The sequence below is a fragment of the Bison bison genome, unplaced genomic scaffold (genome assembly GCF_000754665.1).
Source record: "Bison bison bison isolate TAMUID 2011002044 unplaced genomic scaffold, Bison_UMD1.0 scf7180017864050, whole genome shotgun sequence".
NCBI classification, from domain to species: domain Eukaryota; kingdom Metazoa; phylum Chordata; class Mammalia; order Artiodactyla; family Bovidae; genus Bison; species Bison bison.
The window spans coordinates 4,092,086-4,116,950 of record NW_011494622.1 but is presented as its reverse complement, the minus strand read 5'-3'; the positions used below and the strand labels follow the sequence as shown (position 1 = coordinate 4,116,950).

At 43.1% G+C, this 24,865-nt stretch overlaps 1 protein-coding gene and 1 pseudogene across 3 annotated transcripts in view; one reads left to right on the top strand and one right to left on the bottom strand.

Moving 5' to 3' along the window:
* Nucleotides 1–24,865, bottom strand: part of PRIMPOL (primase and polymerase (DNA-directed)) — a 53,604-nt gene that overhangs the window by 5,942 nt on the left and 22,797 nt on the right. For all 3 annotated transcript variants that reach the window (XM_010835760.1, XM_010835761.1, XM_010835759.1), the window contains exons 6-10: nucleotides 20,587–20,874; nucleotides 6,142–6,304; nucleotides 5,214–5,299; nucleotides 3,439–3,528; nucleotides 3,253–3,361 (exon numbers count right to left, since the gene is read on the bottom strand). In XM_010835760.1, the coding sequence (XP_010834062.1) occupies nucleotides 3,253–3,361; nucleotides 3,439–3,528; nucleotides 5,214–5,299; nucleotides 6,142–6,304; nucleotides 20,587–20,874 (736 nt within the window). The remainder of the gene's footprint in view (nucleotides 1–3,252; nucleotides 3,362–3,438; nucleotides 3,529–5,213; nucleotides 5,300–6,141; nucleotides 6,305–20,586; nucleotides 20,875–24,865) is intronic.
* LOC104985540 lies at nucleotides 15,712–17,977 on the top strand (annotated as a pseudogene).

Below are 24,865 nucleotides of genomic sequence, written 5' to 3'. Positions count from 1 at the left end.
TCCTAAGTATTTTATTCTTTCCGTTGCAATGGTGAATGGAATTGTTTCCTTAATTTCTCTTTCTGTTTTCTCATTATTAGTGTATAGGAATGCAAGGGATTTCTGTGTGTTGATTTTATATCCTGCAACTTTACTGTAGTCATTGATTATTTCTAGTAATTTTCTGGTGGAGTCTTTAGGGTTTTCTATGTAGAGGATCATGTCATCTGCAAATAGTGAGAGTTTTACTTCTTCTTTTCCAATTTGGATTCCTTTTATTTCTTTTTCTGCTCTGATTGCTGTGGCCAAAACTTCCAAAACTATGTGGAGAAAAGGGAACCCTTTTACACTGTTGGTGGGAATGCAAACTAGTACAGCCACTATGGAGAACAGTGTGGAGATTCCTTAAAAAACTGGAAATAGAACTGCCTTATGATCCAGCAACCCCACTGCTGGGCATACACACTGAGGAAACCAGAAGGGAAAGAGACACGTGTACCCCAATGTTCATCGCAGCACTGTTTATAATAGCCAAGACATGGAAGCAACCTAGATGTCCATCAGCAGATGAATGGATAAGAAAGCTGTGGTACATATACACAATGGAGTATTACTCAGCCATTAAAAAGAATACATTTGAATCAGTTCTGATGAGGTGGATAAAACTGGAGCCTATTATACAGAGTGAAGTAAGCCAGAAGGAAAAACATAAATACAGTATACTAACGCATATATATGGAATTTAGAAAGATGGTAACAATAACCCGGTGTACGAGACAGCAAAAGAGACCCTGATGTATAGAACAGTCTTATGGACTCTGTGGGAGAGGGAGAGGGTGGGAAGATTTGGGAGAATGGCAATGAAACATGTAAAATATCATGTATGAAACGAGTTGCCAGTCCAGGTTCGATGCATGACGCTGGATGCTTGGGGCTGGTGCACTGGGACGGCCCAGAGGGATGGTATGGGGAGGGAGGAGGGTTCGGGATGGGGAACACATGTATACCTGTGGCGGATTCATTTTGATATTTGGCAAAACTAATACAATTATGTAAAGTTTAAAAATAAAATAAAATTAGAGGAAAAAAAAAAAAAAAGCCCTTGGCAGGAGGTCTCTGATTTCTGTGTATGGTAAACAGGCCTAGAGTCTGTGGATTTATAAGACACGGTTCCCTGCACATGTCACACATGCTATGTAACCATGAATATAAAACAGATGGTTCATAACCTCAGTGTTCCCTGCTGTGTACGGTGGCTGCTAGCTCCTGCCTCAGCTCTGAGCCGGAGTTAGAGAAAGTGTCCCGTGCAGGAAGGACGTGGGGAGCCGTGCCTGGTGTCCCAGGCCTGACTGCTTCCTTATACCTTTAAAACTACTAGTAAAGCTTATCATTGGGTAAGATCTCTGATTTGGATGAGGGAGGTTTGACGATCCAATCCTCAAATTAGTAATCGGAAACTCAGATGAAAACCACAATACCATTTAAACTCACCAGATTAGCAAAACAAATTTAAAAACCTAACGATAGTAAAATTTTGGTAAGAATATGGGGCAGGACAAAATCTGAAAACACTGCTGGTGGGAATATCAAGTAGCATGACCATTTGGGAAAATAATTTATCTAATAAAATTCATGCATATTCTGTGACACAGCAATTCTAGTTTGAGAAACTTGCGTATGTGCGCCAAGTGATACATACAGTATTTGTAGCTTCACTGTTTATAGCAGCAAGCCAAATGTCCACAGCAGGACAGCAGATGAACTGGTCTACTTACATATACAATGATGGAAACAAGCAACAGCTACATTCTGCACTATGCACAAACCTCATGAATATAATGTTGACCAAAAAGCAAGTCAAAGGACCAATTTACCATAAGATTAAAAAATGTAAAATGAAATGTCTGGAGATGCAAGCAAATATGGAAAAAACCATAAAGACGGAAAGATTGCCACAAAATTCAGGACAACAGCTGTTATCTCTAAAGAAACTGTACCTGGGCCCAGAGGATACTTCTGAGGTTAAAAGTGGTAGATATGGCAAGTATATGCACATGTGTGTGTATATATATATATATATACACACACACACACACACACACATGATGTATTTCACACTTAAAAGGAATACACTGGATAATAATACAACCTGTAATTCTTCAGAAAGAAATAGCAACCCGAGAATCTCAAAGTTAAATAATCATTATATGAAATGACTTTCTGGCAAACATTCATGAACAGAAAAAAAGACTAGGAAGATACACCAAAATCACAACCATAGTTCTGGGACTACAGGTGGTCTTTGGTACAGATTGGTGCACTGAGTTTTTGAAGTTTTTTTTAAAAACTGAATTAACCTATGTATACATTATAGCACTGAATCATAATATCTAAGATGTTTTCCAGCTTTTTAAAGTTTCATGATCATTTTCTCACGCCTGGCCCATGTGCTGTAAAAGCTTTATATATTGAAGTCTGAGCTTTGATATTAGGTATTGGCTGGTGGTGGTTTAGTTGCTAAGTTGTGTCTTAACTCTTGCAGTCCCATGGACTGTAACCCACCAGGCTCCTCTGTCCATAGGATTTCCCAAGTAAGAATACTGGAGTGGGTTGCCATTTCCTCCAGATGTTAGATATTAAAACACAGAAATTCTGCTAACATCATAAATGATAATGACTGGGTTTCTATTTTATCCCTATCTGAATATTTCCTTATATGATGTAAAATTCTACTTCTGGTCTTACTTCATCCTTTATTTCCTCTTATTTTACCAGGGGCAAAAGACAAGTCCAAAACAAGGCCTTGCATATACAGCAAGCATTCAATAAATACTGGTTCTCTTCTGGACTATTCTTTGTCTTGAACATGTTAACATAACCTTTAACTCTAATTCTTAAACCCTAGCAGAGTAGTTTCCTTCTTGCCCAAACTTGCTCACGTTTGATTTAGACTCCGTAGGTGTCAAAGGCTAATGGCTACTGGCTCTCATTTCTTTCTAGCCCCACTCAATTCTGCTGTAGTTTCCTCAAGATTTCACTATTTAAGGGGTTATTTTACCAAATAAAGTACAAATAAAGATGATATGTGCTGAGGCAAAGTAATAAGATATTCACAATTAAATATTAAAAAGCACAAGCCAAATATAAGTTGTATGAGTTACAACTAAATCTATTATAACAAAATCATTTTTACATTTTCATCTTAAATTATAAACACTTAAAATATAATACTGGGTAAATACATAGAACTCATTAACAAGCAATAATACTTACATGATATTATTACTCCTGTGGGCTCTTCCAATGTTTTCACACCAGCGGTATTTACAAATGTCATAAACCAACAATTCTTCTGGGAAAAAGTAGTTCCACCGCCGAATTCCTGAACCACAAATAATGTTTCTAAAGGTACTATTACTCTATCATATAACAGTTAATAAAGAATAAAGTTATCTTTACCTCCTTTAATGCCATTTTTATTCACCAGTGAGAGAACAAATTGATCAATTTCAGGGTAAGGTGAACACTGAAAACCTTCAATGGTTTCTACTGCAACAGAAAAAATAGTTATAAATCGTAACAGCCAAGAGATGAGTTAAATTTTAAGTTGCTCGGCACAGCTGCGCTCACAGCCGCCTCCTGCCAGTGTTTAGTTCTCTTGCTTCTCTGCAGTTTGTCTTTTAATCAGTCGTGCATTCTCACAAGGAAGCAGGTAAAATGCAAACCTCTCAAATCAAATTGTAGCTACTTTTCATAAAAAGCATTTAGAATCACTTCAGTTGCTTGCTTCATTCTGATAAAGAGAAAAACAGCCCCCTACACTTGGGAGCTGGCCTTGTATTAATGCTGTCACTGAGACCGCAGTGTGGCCACAAGCTGGCTGGGGACTTGGAGCTCAGCCCTGGTGTTCTCCCATTAATCATAAACTGCTTCACAGAACTTCAGCATCATATAAGGTCACTGTGGCCACAATAATTCAGGACAAGAATGAAGACCAAACCACAAAAAGGACCAAACGCCAGCCTATTTTGTCTCAGTAGCTGCTCCTTTACCAGCTGTGGCGTTAGTCTCCCCCGTAGTCAGCCTTCTTTCCAGATAAGATTTATCAAGATATTTAAATCATAAAACTGTCACTGACAGCGCCCAACTCAAAAAACAGCCCACTCTTCCTCGGAGACTCCTCAGAAGCATCTAACTCAAGCCTGGATCCTATAAGAAGTCCTTTCTAACGCCCTTTTTCTGAGATGCCTGTTTCCTATGGTGTGCAGCCTCCACCAAGGTAACTAGTGATAAACTCACTCATCACAGGCGCATTCTCCAGGGTCCTGTGGCTGCAGAGCACTAACATCTTATGTCTTCTATCTACAACTCTAAGGAAAATTATTTAAAATCTTAAAGACAGAGTAATCTACTTTTCTTAAAGCCCAATTTCACTTACAAAAATAGTATACATAATAAAAGAAATTTTGGAAAATATATTAAAGCAGAAATGAGAGAAATAAACTTCAAATCAATGTCTAGAAACAACTGTTAGACAGTAAACAGATAAGAAAATGTTATCCATATTTTTAAAATAAACTTGTGATCATACCTCATATAATGTTAGAGCCTTATCTCAACATCTTAAATGGGCATTTTTCATACTATATAGGCTTTATAAATCTAAATCAAATGTCTACAGAGTATTTTACAGTATGTAACCAATCCAATTTTGTTATATATTAAAATTTTCAGTCTCATTCTTAGAATGATAGCCTAAAAAGTGTGTGTATTAAAATATTTACTGGAGTTTATATCTTAGAAAAAGATATTTTCTTCAGGAAACGAATGAAGAACATATAGATTTTATGAAAAACTATATGGCCATTAAAAGAATGCAGAGGCTCCTCATGTGCTGGAAATGCAGGGGAGCTGTACTGGGTTAAACAGGAAACTGCTAACAGCGGTGACCCCTCTGTGGACAGAGGAGTGAAGAGATCTTTAAGTTTTTTCATTTTAATATGTGCTTATTTTAGACAACCTACATTATTTTCATATTTTTCCCCCAAAACACTATAAAATGAAAATTAGTAAGCTTTAAAATACATTTTTTTTTTTTTCACATTTTCCATTTTGGAGAGAAATGCAGTTGTTCTGAAAGAACAGTACATACAAATATATAAGATTTAAGATTTTAAAGAAAAATAGATTTTGTGTCCTTAAATTTTCACAGCAAATTGTTTTCTTAAACTTACCTGAAGTACCGGTATGACTGAAACACTGAACTCGCTGTTTAGTTTGAGGTACGTCACATGTCAGAATTCGTAAAGCATCTGAGAACCTGAAGAAGAAAATGTGTACAACAGAAAGTAATACTAGAATTAGAGAGATCTGACTACTGAAAGGACACAATTTCAGTCAGTCTCATAATAAAATCCTTTGTTCAACAGCTCATTGTGCTAGGATGTTTATGCCACATTTGCCTACAAAAACACCAATCCAACCCCTACAAAAAGACTAGTTTGGTGACCATTTATAGTATTTTCCTTAACTGCAGAGTCAGTCAGAAGACCTGAGAAATGCTGAAGCTACAGAAGCCTCTGAAATTTTTGTTAATTTTAAAAGTCTGGATAATAGGAAGAAAAAAAGGAAGAGGAACAAAAGCAAAGGGAGAAAATTCTACAGAAAAATTATTGATAATTTATTGGTCAGTTATTAATTTGACAAATATTTATGATATAATGTTGAGTAGACAAGACAGGTGATATAATCATATAAATAATGATCCCAAGAAATATGTTTCAAGTGAAGGATCTATGTAAATTATATTTCTGTATGTGCATATATAAAAAGAAAATTTTATCTTAACGGTAATTACATTTCCAAATGCAATAAGTAGTTTTTATTTTCTTTTTTAATAGAATAATCATTTTAGAAAACCTGGAAAATATATCACATATAAAAGGACATAAAGAGAAAAATAGTTAAAAATAATGTTTAAAATAACGTTTATTATTTTCTAGTTAATAGGCAAAAATGAACAGTTAACCTAGAATTTTAAGAACTTTCTTTTACTCAAAATATAAAAACTTTATACAGTTCACATTTTAGTAATTCACAATGCCATTCATTGCTTAATAAATATTCTTGAACACACAATGGTTTAATTCTGGTCCTGCATACCTGACATTGCTGACCAAAGAAGACAGGAAGTATTGATTTTCTTTCGAAATATTCTTCGATTGTATAGGAAAAAATTTGTTATCTTCAGCAACTTCCAAAGCCACATACTTTCCTATTTTTGATGATTTATACAGTCGAAAGTTTCTATTCCTGGTGTAAACTCCTATATAATTAAAAAAACAGTATGAGTTCATGGTTTCAGTGGTGTGTTTCTAGGTCAGCAAATATTAATCCTGTTCAGCATTATTAGAAAAAAACACATGGTTCTGGTTCCAAACAGCAACAGAGATCCTGAATTCACCTTCTCCCGTGGACACACTCTACAACAGTATACGAAACAATTTCACGTGGACAAAATCTACCAGGTGGAAGACCCTTCTCATCAGGCAGTGAGAGGGAAATCACACCGAAGCAGCCGGGAAAGGCTGAGACACACTCTGGCCATAAACCCCACCCCAGACACAGCAGCTCCCAGCCTGCAGGGAACTCAAACTGGGAGCTTCTCCCCAAGGAGCAAAGTACTGCTGCAAACACCTGGATTTGAAGACCAACTGGGCTCCCACCCACAAGAGCCACTGTTGCTCAGTCACTAAGTTGTGTCTGACTGTGATCCCATGAACTCCAGCACGCCAGGCTTCTTGCCTCAAGAACCCCACGAACACGATGAAAAGGCAAGAAACCCATGGGGGCTGTGAAAACTTACTGGGGTTCCTGAAGAACAAGGCAGTGTGAGACTCACCTGCCTCGGAGTCAAGTTCAGAAGCAGCCACTTGAAAAGCACCCATTCTTCATGTGAGAGGTTTGTTTGCTAATTTTAAAGCCCTGGCCTGAGGGGCAAGGTCTCGTTGGTATAAAGGATGGAGCCTGCTGGGCACCGCCTTCCCTCTCGCCCTTTGCCTTGCTAAAGCTGGAGAGAATCACCTTTCCTTTTTCTTGTATGAGCAGTATCATCTTCACCCCTCTACCTTGCTCCAGAGTGCCAGTATCTCCCAGAGGGGAGCTTTTAGGATCAATGATCTCAAAACCAGGGCAGATGAACCTACCCAATCAAAGTAGAAAAAAAAAAAAAAAAAAGAAAAAAAACTATATTGCTTAAGGGATTTATGGGACAACATCAAGCAGACTCATATTCACATTACAGGAGTCCTAGAAAAAGAGAGGAACAGAAAACTTATCTGAAGGAGTAATGGCCAAAAACTTTCCTAACCTGGGGCAGAAAACAGACATACAGATATGGGGAGTCCAGAGAGTTCTAAATGAGATCAAACCAAAGAGACCCACAGCAAGACACATTATAAATAAAATGTCAAAAGTTAAAGCCAAGGAGAGAATTTTAACGTACCAATACAAAAAGCTTGTTACCTGCAAGGGAACAAGACAACCACCAGATTTTTAAGAAATGTTCCAGGCCAGAAGGGAGTGGCATGATATATTGAATCCGGCTGACGGAAACGAACCACCAAGAATACTGGCAAAGCTACCGTGCATAATGGAAGCATAAAGAGCTTTCCAGACAAGTGAAGGCTAAAGGAGTTCACCACCAAACCAGCCTTGTAAAAAATATTAAAGGGACTTCCTTATACTGAAAAAATAAAAGACGTGTTAAGGGCTTCTCTGCCCGTGGAATTCTCCAGACAAGAACACTGGAGTGGGCTGCCCATTCCCTTCTCCATGGGATCTTCGTGACCCAGGGATCAAACCCGGGTCTCCTGTACTGCACGTGGATTCTGTATCGTCTGAGCCACCTGGCAAGCCCTAAGAAAACATGAAGGTGTGAATCACCGGTAAAAGCAAATATGTAGGAGAGGTAGGGGACTGAGACGCAAAATTAGTATGAAGGTTAAAAGACAAAAGCAGTACAAATGCTATGCTTAGTTAAGGGGTACACAGATGACAGGGCTGGGGCTAAAAGTTACAAATTTAGAATATTCCCAAACCTAAGTTCTTATCACTTAAAACACGACTGTTAAAAGTTGTTCTATGTAAGCTTCATGGTAACCACAAAGTAAAAACCCACAGTACATACACAACAGGACAAAAGGAAGTGAAGCATACTCTCCTGCATTGCAGGCAGATGCTTTACCAGCTGAGCTACCAGGGAAGCCCACCAGACATGCATCAAACCTCAGAGGGAGAGAGCAAGAGAGCTGGAAGGAAAGAGAGGAACCACGAAACAGCCAGCAGAAAACGATGAACAATATGGCAGTAAGTACGTCAGAGAGCAAACAATGAAAAGCACAATCACAGAAAAGGAACCAAATGATCACATGGATCACAGCCTCATGTAATTAACGAAACTATGACGCATGCCGGGCAGGGCCACCTAGACAGATGGGCCATGGTGGAGAGTTCTGACAACACGTGGTCCACTGGGGAAGGCAAGCAAACCACTTCAGCATTCTTGCCTTGAGAACCCCATTTACACTATGAAAAGGCAAAAAAATATGACACTGAAAGATGAGCCCCTCAGGTCAGTAGGTGTCTAATATGCTACTGGAGAAGAGCAGATAAACAGCTCCAGAGGGAATGAAGAGGCTGAGCCACAGCAGAAAGGATGCAGAGTTGTGGACGTGTCTGGTGGTGAAAGAAAAGTCCGAATCTGTAAAGAACAATACCGCCTAGGACTCTGGAAATGTTAGGTCCATGAATCAAGGTAAATTGCAAGTGGTCAAACAGGAGATGGCAAGAGTGAACATCGACATTTTAGGAATCAGTGAACTAAAATGGATGGAAGTGGGTAAATGTATTCACATGACCATTATATCTACTACTGTGGGCAAAAATCCCTTAGAAGAAATGGAATAGCCCTCATAATCAGCAGAAGAGTCTGAAATGCAGTATTTGGGTGCAGTCTCAAAAACTACAAAATGATCTCTGTTTGTTTCCAAGGCAAACCATTCAACATCACAGTAATCCAAGTCTATGCCCAAACCACTAATGCTGAAGAAGCTGAAGTTGAACCATTCTATGAGGACCTATAAGATCTTCTAGAGCTAAAACACCAAAAAAAAACCAAACACACATGTCCTTTTCATCACAGGGGACTGGAATGCAAAAAGTAAGAAGTCGAGAGATACTGGGATTAACCAGCAAGTTTGGCCTTGGAGTACAGAGTACAGCAGGGCAAAGGCTAACAGTTTTGCCAAGAGAATGCACTGGTCATAGCAAACACCCTCTTAAAGATGACTACACATGGATGTCACCAGATGGCCACTCCCGCAATCAGACTGATTATATTCCTTGCAGCCGAAGACGGAGAAGCTCTATACAGTCAGCAAAAACAAGACCAGGAGCTGACTGGCTCAGATCATGAACTACTTATCGCAAATTTCAGACTGAAATTGAAGAAAGTATAGAAAACCACTAGACCATTCACATATGACCTAAATCAAACCCCTTATGATTACGCAGTGGAGGTGATGAACAGATGCAAGGGACTAGACCTTGTAGACAGAGTGCCTGAAGAACTATGGACAGAGGTTCATAACACTGTACAGGAGGTGGCAAGCAAAACCATCCCAAAGAAAAAGAAACGCAAGAAGGAAAAGTGGTTGTCTGAGGAGGCCTTACAAATAGCTGATAAAAGAGAGACAGGAAACGCAAAGGAGAAAGAGAAACATACCCAACTGAATGCAGAGTTCCAGAGAATGGCAAGGAGAGATAAGAAAGTCTTTTTCAGTGAATGATGCAAAGAAATAAAAAACAGAATGGAAAAGACTAGAGATCTCTTCAAGACAATTAGAGATACCAAGGGAACATTTCATACAACGATGGGCACAATAAAGGACAGAAGTGGCGAGGACCTAACAAGCAGGAGATGTTAAGAAGATGTGGCGAGAATACACAGAAGAACTGTGCAAAAAAGGTCTTAGTGACCCGGATAACCACAATGGTGTGGACACTCACCTAGAGACAGACATCCTGGAATGTAAAGTCCAGTGGGCCTTAGGAAGCATAACTACAAACAAAACTAGTGGAGGTGATGGAATTCCAACTGAGCTATTTCAAGTACTAAAAGATGATGCTGTGAAAGTGCTGCACTCAATATGTCAGCAAATTTGGAAAACTCAGGAGTGGCCAGAGGACTAGAAAGAGTCAGTTTTCATTCCAATCCCAAAGAAAGGCAATGCCAAAGAATTCTCAAACAACTGTACAACTGCACTCATTTCACATATTAGCAGAGTAATGCTCAAAATTTTCCAAGCCAGGCTTCAACAGTACGTGACTGTAGAACATTCAGATATTCAAGCTGGATTTAGAAAAGGCAGAGGAACCAGAGATCAAATTGCCAATAATTGCTGGATAACAGAAAAAGGAATAAAATTCCAGAGAAACATCTGCTTCGTTGACTATGCCAAAGCCTTGGACTATGTGGATCACAACAAACTGTAGAAAAATCCCAAGGACATGGGAATACCACCTTACCTGCCTCCTGAGAAATCCATATGCAGGTCAAGAAGCAACGGTTACAATCAGACATGGAACAATGGACTGGTTCCAAATAGGGAAAGGAGTACGTCAAGGCTGTATATTGTCACCCTGCTTATTTAACTTATATGCCAAGTCAGTCACGTGAAATGCTGGACTGAATGAAGCATAAGCTGGAATCAAAACTGCTGGGAGAAATATCAAGAACCTCAGATATGCAGATGACATCACCCTAATGGCAAAAGTTGAACACGAACTAAAGGGCCTCTTTCACTAAAGAGGTGAAAGAGGAGAGTGAAAAAGCTGGCTTAAAACTCAGCATTCAGAAGACGAAGATCAAGGCATTCTGTCCCATCACTTCATGGCAAATAGATGGGGAAACAGTGGAAACAGTATCAGACTTTATTTTGGGGGGCTCCAAAATCACTGCAGATGGTGACTGCAGCCAAGAAATTAAAAGACAAGACACTTGCTGCTCCTTGGAAGAAAAGCTATGACAAATCTAAACAGCATATTAAAAAGCAGAAATATTACTTTGCCAACAAAGGTCTAGCCAGAGCTATGGTTTTTCCAGTGGTCATGTATGGATGTGAGAGTTGGACCATAAAGAAGGCTGAGTGCAGAAGAATTGATGCTTTTGAACTCTGGTGATGGAGAAGACTCTTGAGAGTCCCTTGGGCTGCAAGGAGATCCAACCAGTCCATCCTAAAGGAAATCAGTCCTGAATATTCATTGGAAGGACTAATGTTGAAATTGAAGTTCCAATATCTGCCCACCTGGTGAGAAGAGCTAACTCACTAGAAAAGACCCTGATGCTGGGAAAGATTGAAGGTGGGAGGAGAAGGGGACGACAGAGGATGAGATGGTTGGATGGCATCACTGACTTGATGGACAAGAGTTTAAGCTCTGGGAGTTGGTGAAGGACAGGGAAGCCTGGCGTGCTGCAGTCCATGGGGTCACAAAGAGTAGACAGGACTGAGCGACTGAATAACAACACTAATGCAAGTCAGCTGTGTTTGGAATTTACTCCAATACCTGCGCCCCGACATTTCCCAAGGGCAGCTGTCATTAACCCAGACCCAGGTCCTATGAATTAAAATCCTGCGATCGCCATGGATTAAGCTGTAGTTCCCGAATACTTCCACAAGGCGGCAGCACTTTTCCTTGCCCACCTCAAGCCCTCTTCTAAGCGCGCAGCCTCCTAGGTTCTAAGTACCCACAAGAAAGTACTGTGAGCCCCTAAGAGATCAGTGTGGACGGGGTGTCTGTGTGATGCTTTAGGACTTAAACGCTTTAGTATTTTCTCAGGCACAATCCACTCTAATTCACCAACCAAAAAGCGAACTTTCCCTCACGGTGTGGTGGCCCCAGGAAACCAAGGTGGGTGAAAAGAAAGTGCTGCCGCCTTGTGCCCATTTTCGGAACTACAGCTTAATCCCTGTGCTAACAGAACCTCAATTCACTCCTGGGTTTGGGTTAATGACAGCTGCTCTCAGGGAACGTCCTGAGGCAGGTATTGGAGAAGTAAGTTCCAAACACAGCCGACTTCCGGGAAGCCAACTGCCAAAGGTAAATTGTCCTCAACCACTTTAAACAGAAAAGGAAAAACAATTTGAACGTCCACCACGGGTAAGATGGTAAGCATCCCTAAGTGACACAGGAAATGTCAGTCAAAAGGCCAATGGGAAATCACATCCCATCCGGCACAATGGCCATCTTCCCAACTCTGAAAACAATAAATGCTGCTGGAAGAAGCCGCCTGAAGAAGAAAGGAATCCCCGAAATTGGTAGCAATATACACTGTCAGCAGCCAGTATAATGGAGAGGCCTCAAATGACTGGGAAAAAAAAACTGTCACGATGGGCTAAGCCTAGAATCGGACGTCCCCACACCGGGGCCTGTATCCTGAGAAAAGCACACAGCAGAGGCACACGCAGCAAGGAGCGCTGCAGCGCCGCTTCCAATCTCCAGGACTCAACCAGCACCTGCAACAGGAGATCAGGGCGTAAACAGGGCGTGCCACTTAGATACGGCAGGCTATTTCTCATTCCTGTACAACCGCCCCTGAAGTTACAGAGTTATGACGCTGGTGGCCGCAGGGATGGGCTCATACACTGAGGAAAGTCAGTCATGCAGAGGTAGAACGTGATGTATGAGGAATTCTCCAGGTTAAACAAAAAACAGACATACAAGGCAGCAAATTTATAATGCAGAAAGAGAGTCTACGAAATCAAAGTCAAACAAATGGTTTCGGTAAAAACAAGAAACCAAAGTCAAAGAATGGGATGAATCAGGAGGTCCCTATGTAAACTGACAAAAAACTCTGTGTCTGTAACAAATAATCCACAATGATTATCCCCTTCCTTACTTCCTTCCTTGGACATATACAGGGATTCTGTATCTCTAAGAGATAATCCACAAAACTTATCTCCTATATTCCAGCTTGGTATTCACAGAAAAGTGTCTCTGAGATTACCAATACAGCACGACCTGCTGCACACCATCTGCTAGATGTTCTAAGGCAAAAGTCCGAAAGAACAGTAGAGCTGGCCCACTGGTAACGTAACACCCCAACCCGGGGCTGTACGCTGACAGCCATCACAGCATGGCAAATCCACTGTACTTCAAAGGAGCATCGGCAAGGTGTTAAAGCAAAGGAAAGAAAAGCAGTGCCTACTTGATCCTCTCTGACCTCCCAGACTAGGGGTGCTGGCCCATCCCTGGAGACCGAGCAGGCTTGGGTCCCACTGCTCAACGAAGGTGGGGTCAACACAGCCGGGCTCGGTGCCCCGGGCTGAACCCCTTGGGAGGGTCTACACTGTGCCAGGTCTGGCTGGGACAAGAGGCCGGTGTGGCATCAAGGCCTCGAGGAATTTCAAGACAAAATTCAGCCGGTCTGCATCTCTCCTGTGCTGGGGATCCCAGCTGAAGCCTCCCTCCTGAGAGTGGAGCCTCCCAGCATCTCAGCACCCGCAGCAGTGTACTGTGGAGCCCGAACAGATTGGTCTGGACGGGGCGTCTGTGTGCTGCTTTAGGGGGAACAGGCAGGTAGACTCACAGCCTTTCATGTTTGCTCAGGCACAGTCCATTCCAAATCAGCCCAGGAAGCCAACTCTCCCTACGGCTCTGGCTGCTGCAGGAAACAAAGGTGGCCGAGAAAGTGCTGCAGCCTCGGCGCATTTTCTGTGTTGCTGCTTAAAGATCAACATTCAGAAAACTAAGATCATGGCATCTGGTCTCATCACTTCATGGCAAACAGGTGGGGAAACAATGGAAACAGTGGCAGACTTTATTTTCTTGGGCTCCAAAATCACTGCAGATGGTGACTGCAGCCATGAAATTAAAAGATGCTTGCTCCTTGGAAGAAAAGCTATGACCGACCTAGACAGCATATTAAAAAGCAGAGACATTACTTTGCTGACAAAGGTCTGTCTAGTCAAAGCTATGGTTTTTCCAGTGGTCATGTATGGATGTGAGAGTTGGGACTATATAGAAAGCTGAGCACCAAAGAATTGATGCTTCTGAACTGTGGTGTTGGAGAAGACTCTTGAGAGTCCCTTGGACTGCAAGGAGATCCAACCAGTCAGTCCTAAAGGAAGTCAGTCCTGAATATTCATTGGAAGGACTGATGCTGAAGGTGAAGCTCCAATATTTGGCCACCTCATGCGAAGAACTGACTCGCAGGAAAAGACCCTGATGCTGGGAAAGATTGAGGGCAGAAGGAGAAGGGGTCGACAGAGGATGAGATGGCTGGATGGCATCACTGATTCGATGGACCTGAGTTTGAGAAAGCTCTGGGAGATGGTGAAGGATGAAGCCTGGTGTGCTGCAGTCCTTGAGGTCGCAAAGAGTTGGACATGACCGAGTGTGGCCTCAGGATAAAAAGGTGGCTGAGAAAAAGTGCTCCCGCTTTGTGGACATTTACCATAACTAGAACTTAATTAACGAATGCTCACAGGACCTAAATTCATAAAACCGTGGGTTTGTTTTAATGACAACTGCCCTCAGGAAATGTCCTGGGGCAGGTACTCAGTTCAGTTCAGTCGCTCAGTCATGTCCGACTCTTTGCGACCCCGTGGACTGCAGCACACCAGGCCTCCCTGTCCGTCACCAACTCCCAGAGCAGGTCAGGTCCATTGAGTCGGTGATGCCATCCAATCATCGCATCCTCTGTTGTCCCCTTCTCCTCCCACCTTCAATCTTTCCGAGCATCAGGGTCTTTTCTAGTGAGTTGGCTCTTCTCATCAGGTGGCCAGATATTGGAACTTCAGTTGCAACATTAGTCCTTCCAATGAATATTCAGGACGGATTTCCTTTAGGACTGACCGGTTGTATCTCCTTGCAGTCCAAGGGACTCTCAAGAGTCTTCTCCAACACCACAGTTCAAAAGCATCAATTCTTCAGTGCTCAGCTTTCTTTATAGTCAAACTCTCACATCCATACATGACCAGTGGAAAAACCATAGCCTTGAATCGACAAAGACAGACCTTTGTCAGCAAAGTAATGTCTCTGCTTTTTAATATGTTGTCTAGGTTGGTCATAGTTTTTCTTCCAAGGAGCAAGTGTCTTTTAATTTCATGGCTGCAGTCACCATCTGCAGTAATTCTGGAGCCCAAGAAAAGAAAGTCTGACACTGTTTCCCCATCTATTTGCCATGAAGTAGTTAGACCGGATGCCACGATCTTTGGTTTCTGAATGTTTGAGTTTTAAGCCAATTTTTTCACTCTCCTCTTTCACTTTCATCAAGAGGCTCTTTAGTTCTTCTTCGCTTTCGGCCATAAAGGTGGTGTCATCTGCATATCTGAGGTTATTGATATTTCTCCCAGAAACCTTGAATCCAGCTTGTGCTTCTTCCATCCCAGCGTTTCTCATGATGTACTCTGCATAGAAGTTAAATAAGCAGGGTGACCATATATAGCCTTGACATACTCCTTCCCCGATTTGGAACCAGTCTGTTGTTCCATGTCCAGTTCTAATGGTTGCTTCCTGACCTGCATATGGATTTCTCAGGAGGCAGGTCAGGTAGTCTGGTATTCCCATCTCTTTCAGAATTTTCCACAGTTTGTTGTGATCCACACACTCAAAGGCTTTGGCATAGTCAATAAACAGAAGGAGATGTTTTTCTGGAACTCTCTTGCTTTTTTGATGATCCAACAGATGTTGGCAATTTGATCTCTGGTTGCTCTGCCTTTGGAGAAGTAAATTTCAAACACAGCCGACTTCCAGGAAGTCTACTGACAACAGTAAACTGTCCTCACCCCCTTTAAAAAAAAAAAGGAAAAACCACCTGACACTTGCACCTCAGGTGAGACGCTAAGCGTCCCCAACTGCTGCAGCAATGACAATCAGAAGGCCGGTGGCAGCCCACAGATCCCTTCCCTTCTGTGGCCATCGCTGAAGCGCCAGCTGCCAAAATGAAGTTCAATCCCTTTGACTTCTGACCGAAGCAAGAACTGAAAAACGCACTTCATTGCACCTTCCCACATTCACAGGAAAATTGTGTCTTCTTTCTAAAGAGCTAAGACAGAAGTACAACGTTCCATCCATGCCCATCCGAAAGGATGATGAAGTTGAGGTTTTACGAGGGCACGACAAAGGCAGCCCACTGGCAAAGTAGTCCAGGCTTCCAGGAAGAAACGCGTCAGAGAAGGCTAATGGCACGACGGCCCACGTGGGCACTCACCCCAGCAAGGTGGTTATGACCAGACTGAAACTGGACAAAGACTGCAAAAAGATCCTCAAACACAAAGCCAAATCTCGCCCAGTAGGAAAGGAAAAGGGCAAATATCAGGAAGAAACAATTGAAAAGATGCAGGAATGAAGTCATCTTGTCTACAGATTTCATTAAAACCTGTTAAAAAAAAAAAAAAAGTCAACGGGAATTCACATCCCACCCATCACAATGGCCATCTTTTCAACTCTAAAAACAATCAGTGCTGCCAGAAAAAGCTGCCTGGAGAAGAAAAGAATGCCCCTAAGCTGCCAGTGGAAATACACACTGGCAGCAGCCAGTATAATGGAGAGGCCTCAAATGACTGAAATAAAACTGATAAGACAGGCTAAGCCTAGAATCGGACTTCCCCACACCTGGGCCTGTATCCTGAGAAAACCACAGAGCAAAAGGCACACGCAGCCCAAGGAACACTGCAGCGCCGCCTCCGATTGCCAGGACACAACCAGCATCTGCGACAGGAGATCAGAGCGTAAACAGGACGTGCCACTGAGATACGGCAGGCTATTTCTCATTCCTGTACAACCGCCCCTGAAGTTACAGAGTTATGACGCTGGTGGCCGCAGGGATGGGCTCACACACTAAGGAAAGTCAGTCATGCGGAGGTGGAACATGGTGGATGAGGAATTCTCCAAGCAAACAAAAAACAGGCATACGAGGCAGCAAACCAACAATTCAAAGAGAGTCTGAAAAAGCAGAGCCACAGAGACGGCCGAAAATGAAGAAACCGAAGTGAAGGGCTGGAACCAACGAGGAGGTCAGTATGTAAATCAATAAGAAATCACTATCTGTAAGAAATAGTCCACAACGATTACCCTCTTCCCTCCTTCCTTGGACATATACAGGGATTCTGTATCTCTACAAGATAATCCACAAAACTTATCTCCTCTCTTCCGGCTTGGTGTTCACAGAAAAGTGCCTCTGAGATAAATAATGCATAAGGACCTATGCTCACCACTCTGCTCGAATTTCTAGGGCAAAAAGTTCGAGAAAACAGTAGAGCTAGCCCATAGATAACGTAATACCTGAATCAGGGGCTGTATGCTGACAGCCATCACAACACGGCAAATCAACTACAAGAGGGCGTCGGCAAGATGGTAAGAGCAGTACCTGTTGATCCTCTCCGACCTCCCAGACTAGGGGTGCTGGCCCATCCCTGGAGACCGAGCAGGCTTGGGTCCCACTGCTCAACGAAGGTGGGGTCAACACAGCCGGGTTCGGTGCCCCGGGCTGAACCCCTTGGGAGGGTCTACACCGTGCCAGGTCTGGCTGGCCGGTGTGGCATCAAGGCCTCCGAGGAATTTCAAGGCAAAATTCAGCCGGTCTGCATCTCTCCTGTGCTGGGGATCCCAGCTGAAGCCTCCGTCCTGAGAGTGGAGCCTCCCAGCATCTCAGCACCCACAGCAGTGTCCTGTGGAGCCCGAACAGATTGGTCTGGACGGGGCGTCTGTGTGCTGCTTTAGGGGGAACAGGCAGGTAGACTCACAGCCTTTCATGTTTGCTCAGGCACAGTCCATTCCAAATCAGCCCAGGAAGCCAACTCTCCCTACGGCTCTGGCTGCTGCAGGAAACAAAGGTGGCCGAGAAAGTGCTGCAGCCTCGGTGCATTTTCCGTGTTGCTGTTCAGTCGCTTGGTTGTGTCCGACTCTTTGTGACCCCATGGACTGCAGCACGCCAGGCCTCCCTGTCCATCACCAGCTCCCAGAGCTTGCTCAAACTCAGGTCCATCGAGTCGGTGATGCCATCCAGCCATCTCATCCCTGTCGTCCCCTTCTCCTCCTGCCCTCCATCTTCCCCAGCATCAGGGTCTTTTCCAATGAGTCAACTCTTTGCATCAGGCAGCCACAGTACTGGAGTTTCAGCTTCAACATTAATCCTTCCAATAAACACCCAGGACTGCTCTCCTTTAGGATGGACTGGTTGGATCTCCTTGCAGTCCAAGGGACTCTCAATTGTCTTCTCCAACACAACAATCCAGAAGCATCAATTCTTCGGCACTCAGCTTTATAGTCCAACTCTCACATCCATACATGACCACTGGAAAAACTGTAACTTTGACTATATGGCCCTTTTCAGCAAAGTAATATCTCTGCTTTTTAATACACTGTCTAGGTTTTTCATAGCTTTTCTTCCACAGTGATTTTGGAGCCCAAGAAAAATTAAAGTCTGTCACTGTTTCCATTTTCTGTAACTACTACATAATCCCTGGTGCTCAAAGGACCTCATTTCACAGGGCCTGGGTTTGGGTTAATGACAGCTGCTCAGGAAACCTCCTGGGGCAGGTACTGGAGAAGTAAATGTCAAACACAGCTGACTTCCAGGCAGCCAACTGCCGAAGGTAAATGTCCTCACTCGCTTTAAATAACCTGCTAAACAGCACAGCTTAGCTTAGCCTACATTAAACATGCTCAGAACACTTACATTAGCCTACCCCTGTGTAAAGCCATCTAACACGAGGCCTATTTTGTAATGAAGTGTTGAATATCCCATGTAACTTATTGAACAGCATACTGAAACTGAAAAGCAGACTTGCCGTCCGCGTATAGACTGGGTGTAAGCGCGTCAGTTTCCCGTCCTTGAGGAGCTGCAGCTCACCACCGCCGCCCAGCAGCACACGAGCGTGATACACACCACACATCGCCAGGCCAGGAAGAGGTCAAAACTCAAAATTCAAAGTATGGTTCCCACTGAATATACCACTTTTACCTCATTGTGAAATCAGGAAGTGGAGAAAAAACCTAAGTAAAGCCATCAGTAAGTCGGGGACCGTCTTTCTGAAAACTCTAAAGACTCCAGCAAAAATCTGTTAGAATAAATGAATACAATAAAGCTGCAGAAAATAAAATCAATGTATAGAAATGTGTGATGTTTCTATACACTAATAACAAATGTCAAAAGAGAAATTAAGAAAACAATCCCATTTACAATTGCATCAAAAAGAATAAAATATCTAAGAATAAATCTAACCAAGGAAGCGAAAGACCTGTGCACTGAAAACCACAAGCATACTTCTGAGCTACAGTGGGATCAGTTCCAGAACACCACAATAAAGCAGATACCAGAACAGTCACATGGAATTTTTCACTTCCCAGTGCATATTAAAGTTATGTTTACATTACACTGCAGTTCATTCAAGGTGCAAACAGTATTGTCTTCAAAAATGTAAATACCTTAATTATGAAATACTTTATTACTAAAAACTGCTAACTATCATCTGAGCCTTCAAGTCATAGCAGTTAACATCAAAGACCAGTAATCACAGGTCATCAAAACAAATATAATAACAATGAAAAAGTCTAAAATATTGCAAGAATTACCAAACATGAAGCAAAGACACAAAGTGAACAAATGCTGTTGGAAAAATTGTGATATTAATTCACTCGTAAAAATCATTTTGTAAAAAAAAAATGCAGTATCTGCAACGTGTAATAAAATGAGGTACGGCTATTATACTTCTAAATTCTTATAGCTGGTCTTCAGGGGTGCTGGGAAGACAGGCCATACAACAGGAACACTCTCAGCCTGGCTGGCCTGGTAACCTTGCTTATGGTTTAAACTCACTTTTCTTCAAGCTGTAGACACTGAAGCTCTCTGAATTGCTCTAACCATCAATGGAAAAATGCTGCTCTTAACAGCTTTTCAAAGCACAAGCTAGAGCTCAATACCAAGTCGGGTTTAGGTTGCCAAATGGAAGCTCAGCTGAATCAGGGGTGCTGATTGGCCTGAGCGCTACCTAACGAGGCTGAGGTCCCGCGCCAGTGTTTCATACATACACCCTCGGATTCAGCAAGCAGAAAGGGGCAGGGCAGAAGAGAGCACAGCTGAAGAAGCCTGGTGCGATCGCAGCAGGAAGCTGACGAGGCAGCCCCTGCAAAGTTCCTCAGTGCAGAACAAGCCAGCCTTCTCTGCCCACGGAGCATGTCATTATTACACTGTATCTGTTTTTCATAGGTTATTTCATCTAATTAAACCTGTCAGCAGTGCTGGAGACTGCTGACCCAACTGCACCCCTGTGAGCACTTCAGAGCAGGAGCCGGCCACCATCACCCTCCTCCCGAGCCCCAGCCAGCCTGTCTGTGGGTCCTCCAGGCCCTCTCTGAGATCTCAGCCCAGAAACCTCCGAGAGTCCAGCACCTGAGCTCACGATCCCACTCCGCTCGTGACCCCGCTCTCACCGAGGGGCAGTGCTGGGGGTGAGAATCCTAGGCGAGTGACAAGTGGGCACGGAGCGGTGCCTCACAGCAGCAGACAGATCTGTCTAACAGAACGCGGTCAATTCCACGTACCCAGATCCACAAAAAGACGCTTTTCTCCCATGTCATTCTTCACTATTAAAAACGAAAGATCAGGACTGCTTTGCTGAGCCGACCCCAGCCTCCCCAGTTTCTCTGAATTCGATGTCCAGCTCTCTCCTACGTCGATATCTGTGGACATTTTACCAAAGCAAGTTCCTTGTTCACTTGGTGTTTCAGAAAAATGGGTAAATTCACGGGCCGTCGTCTCTGGGGTCATATCCTCATCTTCACTGGCAATTAAGTGAAAAGCAGGCTGCAAGATTTTTCGCACAAAATTACCTAAAGGAAAAATAAAAAGGTTACTCAAATTCTTTTCTGCAAACCATACCAAGATCAAGGCACAGAGCCACACGTGGCAATTTTACGCAGCAGGGCTTCTACGTTTGATTTCTGGTTTTGTTTTGTTTTTATTTTTAAACTTTACATAATTGTATTAGTTTTGCAAAATATCAAAATGAATCCGCCACAGGTATACATGTGTTCCCCATCCTGAACCCTCCTCCCTCCCCATACCATCCCCCTGGGTCGTCCCAGTGCACTAGCCCCAAGCATCCAGTATCGTGCATCGAACCTGGACTGGCATCTCGTTTCATACATGATACTTTATATGTTTCAATGCCATTCTCCCAAATCTTCCCACCCTCTCCCTCTCCCACAGAGTCCATAAGACTGTTCTATACATCAGTGTCTCTTTTGCTGTCTCGTACACAGGGTTATTGTTACCATCTTTCTAAATTCCATATATATGCGTTACTATACTGTATTGGTGTTTTTCCTTCTGGCTTACTTCACTCTGTATAATAGCTCCAGTTTCATCCACCTCATTAGAACTGATTCAAATGTATTCTTTTTAATGGCTGAGTAATACTCCATTGTGTATATGTACCACAGCTTTCTTATCCATTCATCTGCTGATGGACATCTAGGTTGCTTCCATGTCCTGGCTATTATAAACAGTGCTGCGATGAACATTGGGGTACACGTGTCTCTTTCCCTTCTGGTTTCCTCAGAGTGTATGCCCAGCAGTGGGATTTCTGGTTTTAAGGCTGAGTAGTTATTACAAATTGTAACACAAGTCTCCTGTGCGTCCTTCCTCTTGCGTAATCTTTTAACTTTTTAAATTCCCTTTCACAAGGTAGCTTGTGTAACTTATGATCACATCTCAGAAGGGAAGGTGAACGTGAGATCTGTCACTGTTGCTAGTGTGGGCCTGGGTCTAATGCTCTGTCACCAAAAACGCACTCGGATGAATATAAACTGCATAGAGTTTACAGTCAAATCAGTGACTGAAGAATTTTATTTATTAATAAAATAAAGCAAGGCTTATATGTGTGAACAGTGCTCTCCCAAGCTCTGCCATACTCTCCTGAAGTCAGGATGTCAGCAAATTTCTCAGGACTTGCTTCTGTCTCCTTTAGCTGCCATGACATCCCCAAGAACCTGACATTCACAGCCGTCAGTTTAAGGGTCACGCTCTTTCTCCCTTCTTCTATGCGGCCACAAGCTGGGTTGTGGCCCAATAACTAAAATCCAGAACTAAAGCAAGTAAATACATTTATTGTATGTCAAGATTAATTCTAAGGGCTCTTAGTATCAGTAGTGATATCTGTACCTAGAAAAGATGGTATGACAATCCAGAGCCTCTTTAAACTTGCATATATTGTTTATACTGCAAAAGTCAAGTAAGTAATTCGGTTAGGCTGTTTCCTGCGTAACAACAGTGGACAAAGGCACCACTACAAGAAAAACTAAATTTTAGTCTTTAAAGCTAGTACAGTCTGGGTTTGTTACTTATTTACCGGACAGCTTGAACCCTTTAATTACAAGATACACATGCTCTAAGTTCAAAATTCTTCCTCCAAATTAGACTCAATTACTTTCTTAATCAAAGGAACAATTCACTACCTTGTATAACACTAAGCATCAAAATGAAAGCAAAAGCATTTGATGCTTGCAATCATATCAGACAAGATTATCTCCGGGATGAGGGAAACATATACTGAGTAAAAAAAAAAAAAAGAAAAAAAAATCATGATATATCAGAGGACAATAAAGCAAAAAATTGATAAGAGTCAATTTTCCTGGAAATGTACAAAAAATTACAGCTACTTGACACAAAGAATGCGTGGTTACTGAACCAGCTGTAATCATGATATATCAAAGGACAGTAAAGCAATAAATTGATAAAGTCCATTTTCCTGGGTATCACTTGACACTCCAGAAGGCGTGGCTGCAGCCTGGCTGTGAAGGCCATGCTGAGCAGGTCGGGAGGCCTCTGACCTGTGGCACGGAGCCAACCAGGCCAGGCTGGGACCACGGAGGGGCCACCTTAACGCCAACACGGGCTCCACAAACAGCTCTGCCCTCTGCTGCCCTTCCCCGGCCGTGTCTCCCTCCCCTCCTCATTCACACAGGGACTGCTGGCCGGGAATAACCCAAAAGAACATATCAATCACAGAATGTCAGCTTCTGTGGCAGGCTGGCAGCAGAGTGCTTCAACAGACCAAATCTGTACATCCTGCTCACAGTCTGTGCTCTTACACCTAGCCTAATTCCTCTTTCCAAAAGGCTGACAACAGGGAACAGAAATGTCACCAAGAGATACACCGAGAGAGAGGAACCAAAGTGGAGAGCTGGGGTAATTTCATAGTCTCTGCACCTCTGGTTCTGGCCGCTCATAATGCAAGGGGATCAAAGCCTCAGATGGCACCCCACTTAATCACCTGGGACTGTGTCTCTCACTCTCGCCACTCTAGATTCCCACTGCTCCCCAAATTAGTCACGAACTCGTGTCTGTACTTCTGCTTATGTTGCTCTGACAGTAAAGCCTTTCTTATTTTAGTCTGTATGACAGAATTTGATTTCAAGCCCAGCTTGACTGTCAGCTGCCTTGAGAAAATCGCTGTAGCAGAGACTGGTTATTATCTGTCCAAGTTCCCTTCTCCCCTTCTTCCCCAGCAACAAATCTCAATCTTTAGCCTTGGGGCTAGGAGTCACAGAGCAGACTGTGAGGAGTAAGTAGGAACCAAAGAAATGTCCTGCTGAGGGCTCCGTGTCCACACTGACAGCAGAGCCCACCTAACGTGCAGTCATTCATTCGGCAAATGTTACATCACTACTAGTATTTATGATTGTTATCTTATTAATGTTACTGATGAAGACATTATTACCTGATAAGATCTGGAAATACAATAGTGAGTAAGAATCAATCCATGCCCTAAGGAAACATTAACTAGGACAGAGAAAACAAAACAAAAACAAGAAATTACCCTGAAAGGCGGTGGCTGCTTTGACGGAACAGGTACTGGGTGCGCCCTGCAACCCAGGTGCCACACAAACCAACGTCTTCGGGTTTGAGAGGTAACAGACACGGCTTCTCAGATGACAGTGCCTACACGGAATCTCAACAGACCAAGCAAACTGGCCAGAGTGAGGCGAAAACAGCGCCAAGCACCAGGGAGAGTATGGCCTGGTGGGAGCTAAGTGAAGGGCGGAGTAAGAAGAGCCAAGCGGTTAGAGACGAGGCCGGCGCCCGTGGGCCTCACCTTGCGAACCAGGACCTCTGCGCCTTTCCCTGAAGGCAAGGAATGATCCTGGAGCAGTTCGAGGCACACAGTGGTATGATCAGATCCCTCTCGCTGTCTGACTAGAGGGGGTGAGTGAGAGTATTTCTACTCAGGTAACTGGGTGGACGCTCACAGCACTCAGATACACGTGCCCCAGGAGAAGGAGCAAGTCTGCAGGAAAAGATGAGGAGTGTGGTTAAAGACATGCCGCGTTTCAAGTGTGTGTGGGGATGTCTAATGTGAGACCGATCTTGCCTGCAGATAAAGATTTGAGAGTCATCAACACACAAATGGGAACTGAAGCCATGACAGTGGATGATCATGAAGGTTATAGACAGAATGAGAAGGACAAGGACAGATTGGATAATTACTAACATCCAAGGGATGAAAGCTTGGATATTAATAAGTATTGAATCTACAGTACAAACTGAAGCAGGGCAAAGTCTAACAGTTTTGCCCAAAGAACACACTGCTCATAGCACACAACCTCTTCCAATAACACAAGAGATGACTCTACACATGGACATCACCAGATGTTCTTAACTGAAATCAGATTGATTATTCTTAGCAGGTGAAGATGGAGAGGCTCTATTCAGTCAGCAAAAACAAGCCTGGGAGCTGACTGTGGCTCCGATCATGAACTCCTTATTGCCAAATTCAGACTTAAATTGAAGAAAGTGGGGAAAACCACTAGACCATTCAGG